General features: G+C 39.4%; 1 protein-coding gene across 1 annotated transcript in view; it reads right to left on the bottom strand.

Moving 5' to 3' along the window:
• DOK6 (docking protein 6) overlaps positions 1-17,765 on the bottom strand; it is a 357,568-nt gene that overhangs the window by 49,671 nt on the left and 290,132 nt on the right. Inside the window, exon 7 of the mRNA XM_042911130.1 lies at positions 12,837-12,954. Coding sequence (XP_042767064.1) covers positions 12,837-12,954 — 118 coding nt within the window. The remainder of the gene's footprint in view (positions 1-12,836; positions 12,955-17,765) is intronic.

Genomic DNA, 17,765 nt, shown 5'->3' with positions numbered 1-17,765 from the left:
AAACTTTTAAAAAAGTAGATAAGATAAGGAAGGGCAAAGAAGCTAATAATGTTACAAACCAAAATTATAAAATTAGAGAGTGGAAAAACATAATATGTACAATCAAAATAAATAAAGGTGATTGAATTTTGCTATACAAGAACAAAAGCATACTTTAATTTGAGTTTTAAAGTCCAACCTATTTCGACCAGGAAACATCTAAAGTATAAAGACACAGAAACACTGAAAATAAATGGAAAACATGGCAAAACGGAATTTAGATAAAGAACTGCACTGCATTTGTTAATTATAAAAAAGTGATACAGCGAGAAGACGCAATATACCTGAACCCTTGATGAAACATTCCTTTGGGTATATTCTGCGATTATACTAGAATTATTAGGCTGAGCCAATAACTGCCATTGTTGTAGATCACTATGGGGTCCTTCTTATCTAGTCCTGCTTGCCCACCACTGCCCACGGGGGCCATTTTCCCTGTGCTCCACCCACTCCAGATGTACCTGCCTTCCTTCTGATACACCAGACTTGCTTCTGCCTGACCATGTTGTCTATGTCTGCAATTTCTTTTTCAAACTTTTACAGGCTGATCTGCTTTTGACATCTGAATCCTGAATTCAAATAACACTTCTTAAAGAGATTTAGTGGCCAATTGACTTTCGTGTCATGATTCTGATATAGCTTCTTCATAATGCTCATCAATGTCTGCAATTACCTCGCTTATTATTTTCTTTACTAGGTTATTATTGGCATATACTTTCATGTGAATAAGTGTCTTGTGTCTCTTCTGCATCTTTGTGTCCCAAACCACATAGAAATAACATAGAAAAGCAACTCAATGCATAATCATTGAATAAGTGAACAAATTAATATCTACGCTATCATGGAATGTATTTTTTATGAGACTGGATGTATATTAGGGATGGAAACCACATCTGATTTGTTCTCTGTAAACGGGATACATCCCCAAGGCCTAGGCACAGTATGACGAACACCGATTGAAAAAAATATATAAATCTCACTTCTGGAAATATTATTGTAATCAAAGATTATATACAAATGGAGACACCTGGGTGGCTCAGTCCGTTAAGTGTCTGACTCTTGATTTCACTTAGGTCATGATCTCACGAGCCCCAATAGGGCTCTGTGCTGATGGTGCAGAGCCTGCTTGGGATTCTCTCTCTCCCTCTGCCTCTGTCCCCCCCTTGCTGATGCTCTCTCTCAAAAATAAATAGATAAACATTAAAAAAATACTACATACAAATGTGTTTACTACAGCATTGTTTAGAATAGCAAAAACACATAATGTACATGCTGAACAAGAGAGCTATTGTTAAATAAATTAGAGTTTTTCAATGGAATATTACTCAGTCCTTAAATGTCACATATAGATTTTGTTCTCAGTAAAATATACAACTTAAAGATATAACAAATGAGTTAATATAAAATGCGATCTTAATTTTATAAATATATAGGTATCTTATCTCAATTTCTATTTTTCTCTATCTTGCTACCCTTATATTCTAACAAGCTAGTGGTGGCTTTTAACCTTGCATCCATGTATTTCTTTGTGCCTTGAGTTTTTTCAGTAAGGATGTATTCATTTTGCAATCAAATTTTTGAATATTTATTTCCGTTACATTTTAAGTATTCATTCCTTAGAATTTTGGCAAGTTTTCAGAAATAATCCTGTCATAAGTTAAAAAAAATCACTTTTCAAAGGAAGACACAAAAATAGCTTATATAAAGGAAATGAAGCTTGATTAAGAAGACATTTTACACTTTCGTGATGGAAAGCACATGAACTAACAGCACAACAAGACAACTGTGCATGTCAGCATTAATGCCTGAAGAAAAGAGCTGGAAATATTCAGGAGGGAGGAAAGGGTATGAAAAAAAAGAGATTTACTACTGGGAAAGTGATTTTGAAATCTCCAAAAGAAGACATTTCTAAAGAAATTAAAATTGAGGGAGACACATTTGAACTTGCTGTAAAACTTAGTTAAAAAGCTTGAAAAGTAATAATGAAAAGTAATAGCAACTCTCAGGAGTTAAACCAACTAATTTACATACACAGTGTGCTTTAAATTGTTCCATGAAAGAAGCAAAGCTGTTATATGAAATTTTTAAAAGCAGTGCCCAAGCCATATACAACTTGACTTTGAACACTGTGGATTTTCCACAAATTGCTTCGAAGCCTTCCATCTGGGTTGTCTCATTTAAAGCACATTTGAGAATAGCTGTTGCCCGCTTTTCAGAGGCATAATTCTTGTAAACCTTGATTATGGTTCAAAGAGAATGTAACTGGGCAGAAGGGTAGAGTTTCCGAATGTTTTATTCCACCTTGCCTTAAACTCTGTTACCCTGGGGCAGTTATGTAACTTTCCTATCCTGGTGGCACTCCAGCTAGGAAAATAAGACTGCATGGGTTGATAATCCCACTTTTGTCCTTTAGGGAAGTTATTTTTGTATTTCAGAGTCCTTATCTGCAAAATGGAACAACAATAGTACCTACTTCAGACGGTTGTTGGGAAGGTCATATATCGTGACATGGTACAAAGTGCTCAATAAGTAAGTTGACAGTGATAACTGCCTTTCTCCCTCTATAAAAACTGCATCCATAACAATCTACCTTCTCTAGAGTGTGTGGTATATGTAACTATATGTTAACTAACTTGGGTTTATTTTTTTGTTTTATTATTTTATTTTTTAAATATGATTTATTCTCAAGTTGGTTAACATACGGCGTATACAATGTGCTCTTGGTTTCGGGGATAGATTCCCATGATTCATCGCTTACATACAACAGGTTCATCCCAACAACTGCCTTCCTCACTGCCCATCATCCATTTTCCCCTCCCCTCGCCCCTCCCCCTATCAACCCTCAGTTTGTATTCTGTATTTAAGAGTCTATATGAGGTTATATTTGTCATATTATGTAGCATAATATCTTGTTGGTAGCAGATTATGCAATCAAATATCCCTCTTCTTCCTATAAAGAATTTTCAAACGTGTTACACTTCCTCATTTGTGCTTCAGACCATGCATATCTCTGTTGACACCAGTGAAATAGTCTACCCCTGTCCATTTGTTGAATGGGGGATTACAAGTGGTTACACACAGCTGAGTGCCGATGAGTTAGTTAGGATGAGATCTTCAATTTCCTGACTCTTAGCGTCTCATTAACTTCAGAAGGATGGATTCAATGCTGAGACCAGGAAACAGGAATGAATGAATGAATAGCATGTTGTGATTTTCATTGTACACACTTCAGTTTATTTGACGTGCCCCTAAAGAAGCTGTAACATTAACATAGAAGCATGCTGTAAAATAAAATGGATTGTACTCTAGGACGTGTTTCATTTGTTTTTTTGGAAAAAATGTGAGGGGTGTGTGTGTGTGTGTGTGTGCACTTAACGAATAATGTTAAACTTTATTGTCGAAAATTTAGACAACTTTAAAATATTTTACAAATGAATTCATGAATGATAAACTGTATCTCAGAGAAAAGCTTCCCCATTAATCAGGATGGTGATAATTAGAGTTACAGATACAATCACAGGGTGTTCTGAGCCAACATCTTTTTTTGAGCACAGACAGAATTCCACAATGGGAACGACAGGGCCCCAGACAATGGCTAGTCCTCAACTTTATATAGGAGAAGTAACTTCTGAAATTCATTGGGAAGAATGGGATTTTCTGGTGAATAAAAGAATAAGAAGAACAATTTCTGTCATAGAATTGTGTTAAGAACTCTATGAATAAGAAAATTCTGTTTGAAAGTCATGTATCTTTTATCTTCGAGCATATATGTAAAAGACATTATCACTTAAAGTTTGGCATTGAACTTCTCCTTGTATTGTGAATAGTTTTACAAAAATAAAAGGGAGGTTCTCAACTTCCTGTCAAACCAATTTAATAAACCGATGCCAAAGAAAGATTTCTAAGAGAACTTCCAAACTATGCTACTCTTCCTGTATTAAGTACAGGCAACGCTTATGCACAGGGCTTCAATTCTTAACGTAAATTTCTCTTATATAACCATGCTCCTAAGTTTTAGATATTGGATGTTTTAAGTTTGCAGCAGCAGACTTTCTATTAGCATCTATTCTTTGTAGGGCAGTAGGGTGAGTCTTAGAACTTCACTGAAGGTCACATACATGTAGGATTGAATCTACATTAACTTTGCAGTTTATTCTGTATCAAGTATCATTTCAATGATGCTAATTCCTGATGTTCCTCACATTTTTAAATCCTCCGATCATTATCAAATCTCAGAATACTGTAGTCTTTCTTTGGAAGATCAAGAACAATAGAGGGGAAAATGGACAAAATACGATTATTAAGCCTATAACGAGGGATAGGGTGCATTTAGTTGAAGGGCCAGAGATAGAGATGTGGTTAAAAAATACAACAGAAGGGGCGCCTGGGTGGCGCAGTCGGTTAAGCGTCCGACTTCAGCCAGGTCACGATCTCGCGGTCCGTGAGTTCGAGCCCTGCGTCAGGCTCTGGGCTGATGGCTCGGAGCCTGGAGCCTGTTTCCGATTCTGTCTCCCTCTCTCTCTGCCCCTTCCCTGTTCATGCTCTGTCTCTCTCTGTCCCAAAAATAAATAAAAAACGTTGAAAAAAAAATAAAAAAAAAATACAACAGAAAACAGAGGTCTTGGAGAAAAATATATTTGAACATTTTCCCCCTATATGTTCTCCTATGTATTTCATATTTTGTGATGTGTAGCTTAATAGGTACAGTTTTCAGAAAGGCAACATATGGTGAGACAGTACTGAGCACATATGGTTGTGTGTGTGTGTGTGTGTGTGTGTGCACACGCATATGTGTGTGTGTGTGCACACGCATATCTGTGTATGTGTGTACACACATGTGCACACGCACACATATACATGACAAAGACAGCTGGGCTTCAGTCATGGTTGTATTAACCTTTCCCTGAATTAGTATTATGTACTATGTTTATTTCCTCCTGAATAAAATGGAATATATATTTTTCTTTAATAGTCTGATTAATATTGACCTTAATATGTTGCCTCCTATATTTTAAAAATTAGGTGGGGGGTGAAGCTTGAGGGAGAAAAATCAAGTATAGAGACCAGGTTTCGGGTTTAATTCCAATTTCAATTTCAGGTTTGAATTAAAGAGAGAGAAGCAATTTATTTTAGTAAAGCCACTGGCAGATTACACTAATCCAGTATAACATCTGGTAACTCTTGAGTCTTTTATCTTTATCTATCTTTATCTACTACTTTTACGTTTCTGGTAAACAATGATTAAATGGCTGGCTTGTTATACTTTACCCTGGGCGCCCTCTTTAGATTCTGTGTTGTGCTATGCCAGGAGAACTTAATTAACAGCCTAAATCTTACCTTTCACCTTTATTCCACCCAGTAGAGTACATCCCAGGAGAGAATAAATTGAGGCATAACTGGCTTAGGCAGCCTGGTCTACCTTAGTGGGGGAAGACGTTTCTCAGAAAGGCTTCTCAGCAGTCAGGGTAGGCTAATCAGCAAGAGTAGATCTTGAGGGGGACTGGGGTGAGTGGGGAGGAGCAGGGGCACTTCCTGTGCACTGAGCTGAATTCCTTCCAGGAATTTGCAATGCCTTGGCCTGAAACACAGGTTCTAATTTCCCTTGGGTTACCTGGACTGAGCCATGTGAGGCTTGGGAGAAGGGGGGCATCTGTTTGAGGGGAGATGTCTTGTTTAAACTCACTGATGGGAAGAAAAAAAATAAGTAAAGACTTATGCCCGACATTTTATTTGTATCTCGCATTAAAAATTTAGGGTTAGGTTGAGAGATTTGGTTTTTCTAGAACTATAAGAGCTATAAAGCATTTCTTAAAGCTAGACTTTTAGAAGGTCTTTAGAACAAAACAAAATTCCTCATGCATAGCAGAAAAACTGCAATAATATTTTAAAGTAAATACTAGAATAAATTGGAGTAGGATAGCATACTTCCTTTCATCAGAGAAACTTCTTAATGGAAATTTAATTTACTTCAATATACAGACAATGGTTAATAATTATTGAATGTTTATACCTAATGTGGATTATCTCATTTAAGTGCCATGATAGAAACCATTATCCTCATTTTAGACATGAATAAAAAGAAGCTTAGAAAGATTAACTAAATTGCCCAAAGTCATACAACTCAGCAGTGGTAAAGCTAATATTCAAAGTCAGGTTTATTTAACTCCAAAACTCAGTATTTTAACCTACAGACAGCACTTCTTCACAATGAGCTCTAAATTTGGCTGAGCCATAGGGATAAAAATCATTTGAAGTTTCTACCTCACAAATGAACGGAGGAAGAGGGTTTATAAACAAATACATTGGTATATTAGGGTCATCTATAAGTGTCTGGGGGCACAGAAGAGGGAGTGATTGTGGCTCTAGCATTTGAGGAACATTTCACAGTGAGAACACTTTGAGCATTTTTACGGTGTCTATTTTGGGAAGCAGTCACTCCATTTATCTTTAAAAACTGGTATCTAGAAGCATCTGGGTGTTTCAGTCACTTAAGTGCCTGACTCTGGATTTTGGCTCAGGTCACAATCTCATGGTTCATGGGATCGAGCCCCACATGGGGCTCTGTGCTGACAGTGTGGAGCCTGCTTGGGATTCTCTCTCTCCTCTCTCTCTGTCCCTCCCCGTCTTGTGTGCTCTCTCTCTCTCTTTCTCTCAAAATAAATAAATAAACATTTATTAAAAAAATAAAACAAAACAAAAAAACCCAAACTGATGTCTAGGGAGGCATTGGCTGTCTTTGACTTACTCTTCTGAGATAAAGGTATTCACTAAATGTTCATAAAAAAGATTTACCAGAAAGGGTTGATTCTGGAAAATGGCTCACGTTTTGGGGTTGCTGCTACATCTCCACCAGTGGACTTGGGCCCCATGCGGGATGTGCGATGCACTTGGCTGCTACCAGTCGCCATGACTGCCACACCTGCCAGTGTACACATGGAGCACAGAACATATGCAGGCTCCTTCGTACCATCGGTGCAATTTTCTTTTCTCTTTCCTTTTTTTTCTTTCTTAACTTGCTATACAAGGCTTTTATTAACTCTGCAATTCGGAAAACCTCATATGATGAAAATTTGAACAGAAGGTCTCCGTGGAAACGATTTATAAACAACGTGAACTTGAAACTGAATGGGCAGGAAAGACAGCGGGTCATAGTCGAGTGAAGAGTGAGTAAATCCTTCGATTTACCTTCCTAATCTATGTCAGAATTCTATTTACTGTTTTCTGAAGGTTATCTCTAATTCTAATTGCCTGTTTGCAGCCTGTCCTTCCGAGAAATTGAAGCCGCCCATGGCCTTTCGGCGAGAGCAACATGCCTTCTGTGTAATCAGGTGCGCCACTGTGCTGACGTGGGCAGTCTGCAGCTTAATTACAGACGTAGAGAGGGCAGAGGGAGGTGGACGATTCAGAGCCGACAGCGAATATTAATCAGTGTTAATGAAAGCACAGCTCCCAAAGTTACCGCTTTTGCAAACGGCACCCCCATCATCCTTGATGCAAACAGTGAGGGTGTTCGAGCTGCTCCAAAACGAGTCACAGTATATCCCCATAGGGTTTTGTGTCCAAATAAGTGATGAAATGGATCAGGGGAGGGTTAAGGTTGGCACACGGTCCCGAAGCCCACTCCCCGGGGACCGTTTTCAGCCCACGTTCTTGACCGCGCTTCCCATCAGCGTGGCTGGTGGAAAAACTTCTCCAGATGGAAAGCAGCAGGTGGAGGGACACAGAAACCCAGCTGCCAGGTTATGGGGACAGAGCCACTAGCCTCTCACAGCCCATCCTGTGCTCACCAGACGAAGACCAGTGTTAGCAAGTGTCTGTGGACTCAGGGCCGTCCTAAAGCAGGAAGCGGTCAAGCCCACGGAGACCTAAGCGTGCACAAGGGGAAGAGGGGGCCCAGGATGGGCTGGCGTGGCGCACCAGACATGACGGTTCCTTCTGCAGAACCATTGAGGAATTTCCTCAGAGAGGGCATGTGGGAGCCGTGCTGTCCCCTCCGTGTATCCTCTCCAATGCATTTCTACATTCATTGTTTTTGCATTCAACAAAGACTCAGTGCGTGCTTGCGGTGAGCCTGGTACCATCAGTGGTTTCTACCAGATTGATCTGTCATTTTCAATAAATGCTTAGGCATCTCCACAAATCCCGATTTAAAGACCTGGCTACACGGTCCGTCCTATAGATATGCGAATGGTGACTACAAGTCAAGGTGATGGCCTTTCCAAGGAAAAAAGAACCGTGACCTCCTGGTAGGGTTTTGTTTCTTTCTTTTTCCTTTTTCCTCCCTAACCCCCCCTCATCTTTTAAAAAAATTTTTTTTAACCTTTATTCATTTTTTGAGAGACAGAGAGAGACACGACATGAGCGGGAAAGGGGCAGAGAGAGGGAGACACAGAATCCCAAGCAGGCTCCAGGCTCTGAGCTGTCAGCACAGAGCCCGATGCGGGTCTTGAACTCACAAACTGCGAGATCATGACCTGAGCCGAAGTCGGACGCTCAACCAACTGTGCCACCCAGGTGCCCCTCATCCTTTTTTAATTTTTTTTTTTTAGTGTTCCTCGTGCTCTTAATACATCTGCTAATGGCCTTAGAGCAAAAATCTTAAGTCTAGCAATATGAAACAAATGGTATTTTTTTAAGCATTGACTTTTTTAAAGTTTATTTTGAGTGGGGGGGAGGAGCAGGGGAGGGGCAGAGAGAGAGGGAGACAATCCCACAAACTGTTAGCTTATGACCTAAGCTGAAGTCAAGACTTGCATATTTAAGTGACTGCGTCACCCAGGCACCCCTTAAGCATTTACTTTTGAGTCAAGAGTTCAAAATCATGTTTCCTTCCCTGGAAGTGTATGGTCTGCCTAAGTCTAGAGACAGCATTCCTAGAATGCATCGTGGCACAAAAATTTTTCATTAACGCGTAAGTCAGAGAAATACAAACAGAAACTTACTTTCTAATACAAACTAATCATCCTGATTATCTGGAAAAAATCAAGAACAGGAAAAGTCTTTACTCACACCCTCTGCAAGAAGACGTGATGTGACCCAACCTCTTACCAGCCATTTAGGCGTAGAGATTTTGCATAGTAGTGCCTCGTCCTTAGCTAACTTGTACTTGTTAAAGTAAGTTACTCTTTTTTCCCAAATGTTAAAGTGAATGCAGGATGCCAGTATTGACACGTTGGTCTTTTTCAGTGTCTTTCACTACTATAGTTATAGAACAGGTGACAGAAATGAAGCCAATAAAATAGAGCAAGTGAAGTTTTGAGGGTGACCGGCCATCGAAGTTATAGGTACGTCTTAACAGAATAGATTTGTTTGCACACCATGAATATTTTTTCAGTTCTAGAACATGCAGTGCTTATTAATGAATCCCAATCTACTAAGGTTTAGAGATATAAAGCTTTTCCCCCTTTGCCTTCTGAATGAAAGCCTGCTGAATTTAATTCATATTGATCTCAGCTTCACAGTTAGAATGTAGGAAATATGATGAAAAATTCTAACGGTACATTTTTATTTCTCATTGCTACCTGCAGGTTATTTGACAATGTAACACCCACCATTGTCAGATTTTTCCCTTGACTCTGGAAGATCAGACTGTATTTTCCCCTTTGTAAAGAAGTGATGCCCTTCATGGAGCACCACCAAGGAAGTGAGACACAAAATAACTACACTTTCAAATGTGGTTTATTGAAAAAAAAATGTAGATGTGTATGAAGGGGTGCTAAGGTTCACTTTTCTATTTTTCTTTCTTGTTTCGGTAGTTTTATCCTGCCCTGAATCCATGAGCACGAAGCCTGTGTAGATTCCACACCAATAAAAAGCTATGGTCAAAAGACTCTTGTCCTTTGCTTAACTTGACTGCCTCAACAGAACAAAAGGAGAATAAAATATATCAGCTTTGTCAAAGCATCTCTAACAATTTACCTCTGTATCTATTTAGATATTATCTACTCACCTAGGATCTAGCTATCCATCTAGATGTTTATATCTCTCTGTATATGATATAACTATAAAATAAGGAGTATGTAAAATATAAAATGTATTGCTCTAAGAAGCATACAATACAAAAGTAAATCCGCAATATAGTGAAATGTAATTTACATCAAATACATTCTGTATTTATTGGACTTGTGGTAATCACCTTAGTCGACACATATTTCTTTGTTACACAAAAACGACAAACAACCAAGGAAGAATGTGGTATTGAGACCATACAAGCAAACTGTTCATCATAATTGATAAAGCATTTAAGTCCTTACCTTGCTGGAAATTAAGATCAGTGAGATAGATCCTAGAGTGTTCTAATCAGTTACTGACTCTGTTATATTGTAAGTCAACACTGTCCGTTGGCAAGTCTTCAGCAGCGTTTTGAGAAATTTAAATGCATTCTGGCGTTGTTTTGTTGGATGCATATGAAATTATTTCTGATATTGTGTATCAGTCTAAATGTCAGCTCTTCCTTTGGAGAAAAATTCCCCACACACTACCATGCAAGCAACAATCTTTCATATGCTGGATTTATAGACCAAACTCTTGTCAAAACCCAAAGGTATCACGACACTGGCTCCAACCTTTTTCCAACTTATTTGTAGTAACATCTCAGTTTCTTTTTGCTTAGAAATGTGGCCATTTGTATTTTTGCATGAAAAATACAAAAATACATGTATTTTTTATTTTACAAAATAAAGTTATTATTTTACAAAAATATTTTTATTATTTTATTAAACATCAATATTGTTAAAAACAAGACAGTAGAGTCGATATGGAGTCACTTAGGCTAAACCTCATGATGCCTACCCAAGACTTAACACATAATTCCAGTTTCTGCTCTCCCAGAAACAGACTCTTAAACCAGTCAATGGGGAACGATGTGGTCAATGCTAGTGAGGGATTCTATCTTATAGACCTCTGTGGTCCCCTTAAGGAGATGACTTTGCTACACCCAGTTCATTCTCGTCCAGTATAATTTCCTTGTCCCGCTCTGTCTGCCTATAAAAGTCTTTCATTACATATAGCTCCTCAGACCTCCTTCCTATCTGCTATCTGGCATGCTTTTCATTCATGAATAACTGAATAAAGCCAACATGATTTGTAAAATTTACTCGGTTGAATTTTGTTTTTTCACAATAATTACACCTATCTGTTTAGGTTTAAATAAAAATAACCTTACACTAAAAGCATATTTTCTAATTATTTCTAATCATAGCAGCAAGCAAGATTAATCTCCCAAGATCACGACTTAGCATTTGAGCAGAAGCAAAAAAGCAAGATGTGGTCTCCTCTTAGTGATCCACAAGACATTCAAGAATCTCCTCGACCCTCTACTCCTTATCCTGTTAAAGGTTTTCTCATACAAAGAAATAACACAAAAAGATAATAACTCTCCATAAGAGGGTTCATTTAAAATATAAAATGCAGGGGCGCCTGGGTGGCTCAGTCGGTTGAGCGTCTGACTTCAGCTCAGGTCACGATCTCACGGTTCGTGAGTTCGAGCCCCGCGTCAGGCTCTGGGCTGATGGCTCAGAGCCTGGAGCCTGCTTCTGATTCTGTGTCTCCCTCTCTCTGCCCCTCCCCCATTCATGCTCTGTCTCTCTCTGTCTCAAAAATAAATAAACATTAAAAAAAAATTTAAAAAAAAAGATAAAATATAAAATGCAAGTACCATCAACAAATGAGTAAAATTGTTCTGACAGCTTTTCCTTGCAGAACGAATCTTTCATCATTAATTCCCACTGACCAAATTCCATTAGTCTAGGTTTGAAATGCTGGCAAGCAGATATTGCTTTAAAAATACACCATTTCAGTTTCCGCATCGCCAAAACATTTTGCTGTTGTTGAAAGACTTCGTGTTATCGATATGAGCAAAAGTTAAAGTATGAATGGAAAAACAGTCTGAATGTCCAACTATGCTGAAGGTCATACCGGTCATTTCTTCACCAGGGATTTACTGGGTGCCTATTACTTTCAAACCCATTGTGCTCAAAAACTCTTTGTTGGATGAGTTGTTTTTTAGCTGTGTTTTGTTAGCCTTATTTTTCTAAGTTCCCACTTCCTTCAGTCTTGGTGAGCTGTAAGTCAATTGCTTATAGCTGAATATTTTATCTGAAGGATAAGACTATTCATTTTAAGACAACAGGGAAAGAATAGGAAAAAAAAAAAGAATGCCAAATCTGAGGTTTGTGCTGCAGTCGATCAAATACCTGCTGTCTATGAATCTGATTCATCTGGTAAACCATTCCCATTTTAGTTAATTAACCATTAATCATTAGGAAAAGTACAGAAGCAAAGTATTCACACTCATCTCCCGCCTTGCGCCCTCCAGAATTATTTCTGGGCCAAGGCTCTGGCTACACTTGAAGACTTTTGAGAATCGGTTTGTGTAGTGTTTTATTACAGAGCCTGAAATCAGCCCCCTGAACTGATATTCAATCCTATTAAAAAAGGATGCTAAGGAAAAAATCCTTTATAAAACAGCATGAAACAGACCCTAGGATCAGCTACTTTAAGCTTCTGATAATGTTTTGTATAATGTTCCAGTCAAGTTCCAGTTTTTATGTATAATGTTCTAGTCAGGTGCCAAATACAGTCCTCAGCCCTCAGCGACTTTTTGGAATAATTTCTACCATGAGACTGTGCAATGATAGCTTTAGAAACGCCACTATAAATCTCAGAGCCCCCACTGTGGCCAGTGATAGCTGATAAATGAAAAATGGAGGGAAAGGAAGCAAGGCAATTTGCATGCCTCCTGGCCCACCTGTAGGAAGCTAATGGAGGTGCCGCTTGATTATTTTCAAGTTACTTGCCTTGCAAACTGTAGATTTCTCCAACACTGTTCTGACGGGTGATGTGATGCCAGTAGGCGCTACGAGGAAGAGATATCGATTTGGATAACGTCATTGGCTCAGTCAAGCTTGTCTGAAGCTAAAAGAAAAAGGAAATGTGTCAGGCTTGATGCAAAATATTAGACTGAAATCTGCCCTTTCAGAAGCTGAGGGTTAAATGTGGGCATTATGTGACCAAATCTGTTATAGATACCTGTCTGATTTGCTGTTTAAGGTTAGCTTTTTTAAAAAAAGGTAAATGAATGACTCCAAACATATATGAAGCGAACACTTATAGACAATTGGATCTCATTCATTGATTTAGAAGGAACAAATAGATGGTACAACCGATTCCAGGGAGAATTCAAAGGGCATACAGTTAATCAGGAGCGAGCGCAGGGAAACAGCCAGAAATAACCAGGTGTACCCACCACCAGACAAGTTTGTGTGCATTTATTGAACAAGAATTATGTGGATTACTATCAGCTTTCTGCAATTTACTGAACTATAAAATAGCTCAGCTTGGGGGCGGGGGCAAGCGCTTTCACAAACACATACTCCCAAATGGCACCAAACACAGGATACCATTAATCCTTTTCACCCATTTCCATTTACAATTTTTCCAGACACCTCCTCCCGCCTTTGCCCAAGGGATCTTTTCTCCAATGGATGTTTTTTTGCGCTCCTGCGATAGGATCTTTTACATATTAAAAACGTGTTTTCCCTGAGAGGTTCTGTGATAAAAATGTGGCAATTATGTTCTCACTTGAAACATAAATTTTAAGGGTAGCCCCAGAGATCAACACAACGTCACTCAGGTGCTCAAGCATAGGATTCGTTCCAAGAGACTGAAACTTTACATTGCATTTTCAAGAAATAAATTCACTTTGATTGATTCACTCTAGGTTTTTAAAAACCTCCAGAAATGGTTTTATTTGTTCTTAGTGCACATTTCCCTGACGCAATCTGAGCAAATGTTCACTTTCTGATGGGCAACGGGAAATCCTCTAATCAATAAAACCTCGCATTTCCTCCTGATTGAATACCTGACTCTTGGCAGAAGGGGAGCTGCGAAGATCACTGAGCTTAGAGACCTGTTTGCTCCATGCGGGTGCCTTTTCCCACCGCACGGCCCTGCCTCTGGCCCTTCCCATACTTTGTATCCACGTTCCCACCCTCCACTGAAGACGTGATCAGGAAAGGACCTGATAGGCTGTAACAGGCTCTTTAAAGCCATATAAAGCTGAGAGGTTTCTCCATTTTAATGGAAGATGAAGCCCAAGGGCGTGAACGTTTTGATGTGATTCCACATTTCAGCAGTGAGGCATTTCTACAAACCCTATGACTTGCCACCAAAGCGCCCTACTCAGTGAACTTGAAAGTCTGGCCCTGTTAAAGGTTATTTTTTTTAAAGATGGCTTTCAGTAGCAACATTGTAACCAATTTATAGATTTTTCAAATTGTGGGGTAGTTCGAAATTTTCCTTCCTATCGTGAAAACAGATGTGCTAACCACACCAACAACCTATGGTTGGTAGGTGGAGGGAGTGGGGGAGAAGCCAGGTTTCTGGGTTATGATAGGGTGGTGCTTTCTAGAATCTTTGGGGTGTTTGCTAACCACACACACTTCTGGATTTTCCCCAGACCTAACATTTGGAGAATCTCTGTGTGTGGGGCTATGCCCGTTAACAAGTATCAGGATACATACTAAACATCCACTCCTGAAAGGAATAGAGGCAAAGCTCATTTTATGAAATTAGCACTGGGACAAAAGGGCTTTCACCTTTAAAGCCAATTTCTCATGTGAGGTATAAAGTGAATTCCAACAAATAACATCTTTAGTTAGTGTGGGCAATGCCCATTAATAAACATCAATTAATCCATAAAGCCAATCTCATATTAATCACACTTCTGTCTACACTTTATTGTTCTAATATATTGTGATTTGTTTATTAGTATACAATACACCATCCGTGGTCAATTCACCTTCCCCAAATTACTTTTCCTTCTATTTTTTAATTCTGGGAAACATATTTCTTCCTAAATGGTCAGTCTTAAGCACCATGGAAACACAGTAAACATATTTTTCTCCTGGAAACAAATAAGTTGAGAATTTCCTCCATAAAATTCTCATCTGAATCACCAATTGTTTCTTCACCTCATTTCTCTACTTCTTGGTCTTCACGGTTTTCAAATCACAGGTAACCTTTAACCTTCTATTTCTTCACTTGTTTCTTTAGTTTCTTTTTATTCTACTTCAATATCTAATTCAGAAAAGTGAAAAATCTGTGTTTGAAAACCTGAATGTCTATGTTCTCCCGATCTCTGCCAAAGGTACCTATCTTGTCCATCCTACCTCAGATTTTTAATCTTCTACACATCAGAGAATCCATTCCTCAGTTGTTCTTCAAAACCAGGTATTGAGTACACTCATGAACTATCAAGCCATTCTGGGCAATGTCTTTCAATGGAATCGTATCACAGGTGGTATTCAATATGCATTATTTGTGTGGAGGATTGAAGACGGCTGCATTCAGATACAGGGTGATGGGCTCCCTCCTCTTAAATCTCGGCGACCAGTGACCGATTTGATGAATAAGGCAACGTAGACATGACATTATGTCTGTTTTGGCTATGCCTTAGATGGCCTCTACCTGTCCTCTTCCCTCCACCTGTCCTGAGTTACTCTGGAAGTCTGACTACTCTGAACTGCCACGTTTGGACAAAGCCCAAGCTTACCATGTGGGCGGGTCACGTAAACGTAAACGTTTGAACCCTTCTTAGAGGATGCAGCTGTTCTCGTTTTACAGATGGAAAAATCACAACCCCCAAAACTCAGGGATTTGCTCACGGTAAAATCCCAACTATAGAACCTCTAATAGGAAACAGTTCTCTTGATTTCTTAGTCCACTGCTTTTTGGACTTTGATGTTGATCTCTGGGGGAAAATGAGCTTCCTCTCCAACATGTTACAATATATAAGAATACAGCTCTATAGTTTCAAAGCACCCACCCTGCCAAAAAGAAGCAGGTAGGTCCTGGAAACTTTGGGATTCCGGTACTGGCCACAGCACCTTTTCCTGCTTTTGCCAAAATAATTATCCAGGTTACCTGATTGCCTTTTGCAATCTCCCTTTGCTATTTTGAGATTCTGCCTCCCCTGTGATAAACATTAATGCTAATTTGTGTCCCCCTACATAAATTCATCTGTCTATTAAAAAAAACCTGCTAACCAACTTTACTTTTGGTCTGCATCTGCCCAATAATTGACTAGAAAATTTAAAGCCTTATTAGCACTCGAGGTATAAATCTCAACAATTGTGGGAGGAAAAAGGTAGCATTTATAGGTTAACATTTATGAGTCATTCCCTATGTGCCTGGCAACGTGCAAACTGATTTCAGATGTTGTTTAATATCCACATAAATTGTCAATAATCACGCCATCTGAACTTTACAGTCAAGGAAAATGAGACTCAGAGGGATAATATAATTTTTTCATGGTGACATAGGCAGTGAATGATGTCTCTGAGACTTCAAAGACCATGATGTTGAAGAGAAGAAAAGATGCCTTCCCTACCTTTCGAGGTCTTCTAGCTGGACTAAGAGTTAAATTTACCTGAGACAGATTTGCAGATAAAAAACCCCAAAGTTTTATTACGTGTGCACGGAGGCCCAATAATGAAACTGAGACACAACGAAATGATCAAGGCAGGTACATTTTATACTTTTTAGACAAAGACACAGTAAATCTGTGAGGAACTGACGGGACAAAGAGACGTTAACTTAGGAAGCTTCAATTAGTAAGGACTTCTGGGGGTGCCTGGGTGGCTCAGCCAGTTAAGCATAAGACTCTTGGTTTCAGCTCAGGTCATGATGAGTGACCCGCATGGTGAGTTCAAGCCCCGCATCGGACTCTGCACTGATAGTGTGGATCCTGTTTGAGATTTCTCTTTCCTTCTCTCTCTGACCCTCCCGGCTTGCTCTCTCTCTGTCTCTCTCAATAAATAAGTAAATAAAAATTTAAAAAAATAAGGAATTCTAAACCAAATTTGGGCTAAGGCAGTAAATGAGTAAAAAGTAACAAGGGGGTGTTTATGCGGCCTTCTCAGCTCCCAATTTCCCATCTCTGGTGACAAGAAGGTGCCATTCTTTCCTGGAGCAGGGAGGGCGCCTTTCACACAGGAGATTTACTTCCTGCTTTCAGTGGGACAGAGGAGGGTCTGAGTGTCCTTCTTGCACAGGTTGATTTTAAGTAGCTTTAATTCAAAATCATCAATATGCCAGAGTGGCACATTTTGGGGCAGCCTGCCCTTGGCCCCTAAATCTTGGCAGACACAAATCACTGTGAAATAAATGACGGGATCCTTTCTCCTCAGGGAGCAGATGTGAGGCGAATTGCACCAACCAGGTCAACCGCATGGCCCAGAGGCAGGGACGAGTGTGCCTCTCTCCAACGTTGAGGGGAGGGCATTACAACCACAGCCGCTCAATCCCAGAGTTGTTAGGCACACATGCTTGGCTGTCAGCACACCTGTTCTCACCCACGGACTCCATCTCTGCCTTGTCATTTGACCTCAGGCGACACGCTTAAAACATTTTTTTTTTTAAGATTCAAGTTTTCCTTCTCTGCGAACTGAAGTTAATATAATCTACCTCAAGTGTCGTTGTTAATATTTCATAATGTGATGCTTTTAGAGGGAAGAACACAACGTTTGCCCCATCTGAAGGGCTTGGTAGAAACTCCTGGCTCACTCTTGCCTCTACTACATGGGAGAGGTGGCTTACAACAGACGCATCTATGCGATACGTGGTCAAGACGTGGAAAGGTGTCCAAAATGAGCTATCAAACGAGTAACAGTGAAGACCGTCGGGTTCTTAGACAAAAGTCTAAGAGCTTAATCGAAGTACAAAAT

Source organism: Panthera leo, chromosome D3 (genome assembly GCF_018350215.1).
Source record: "Panthera leo isolate Ple1 chromosome D3, P.leo_Ple1_pat1.1, whole genome shotgun sequence".
Classification (NCBI taxonomy): Eukaryota; Metazoa; Chordata; class Mammalia; order Carnivora; family Felidae; genus Panthera; species Panthera leo.
This window is presented reverse-complemented; position numbering and strand designations above follow the sequence as displayed.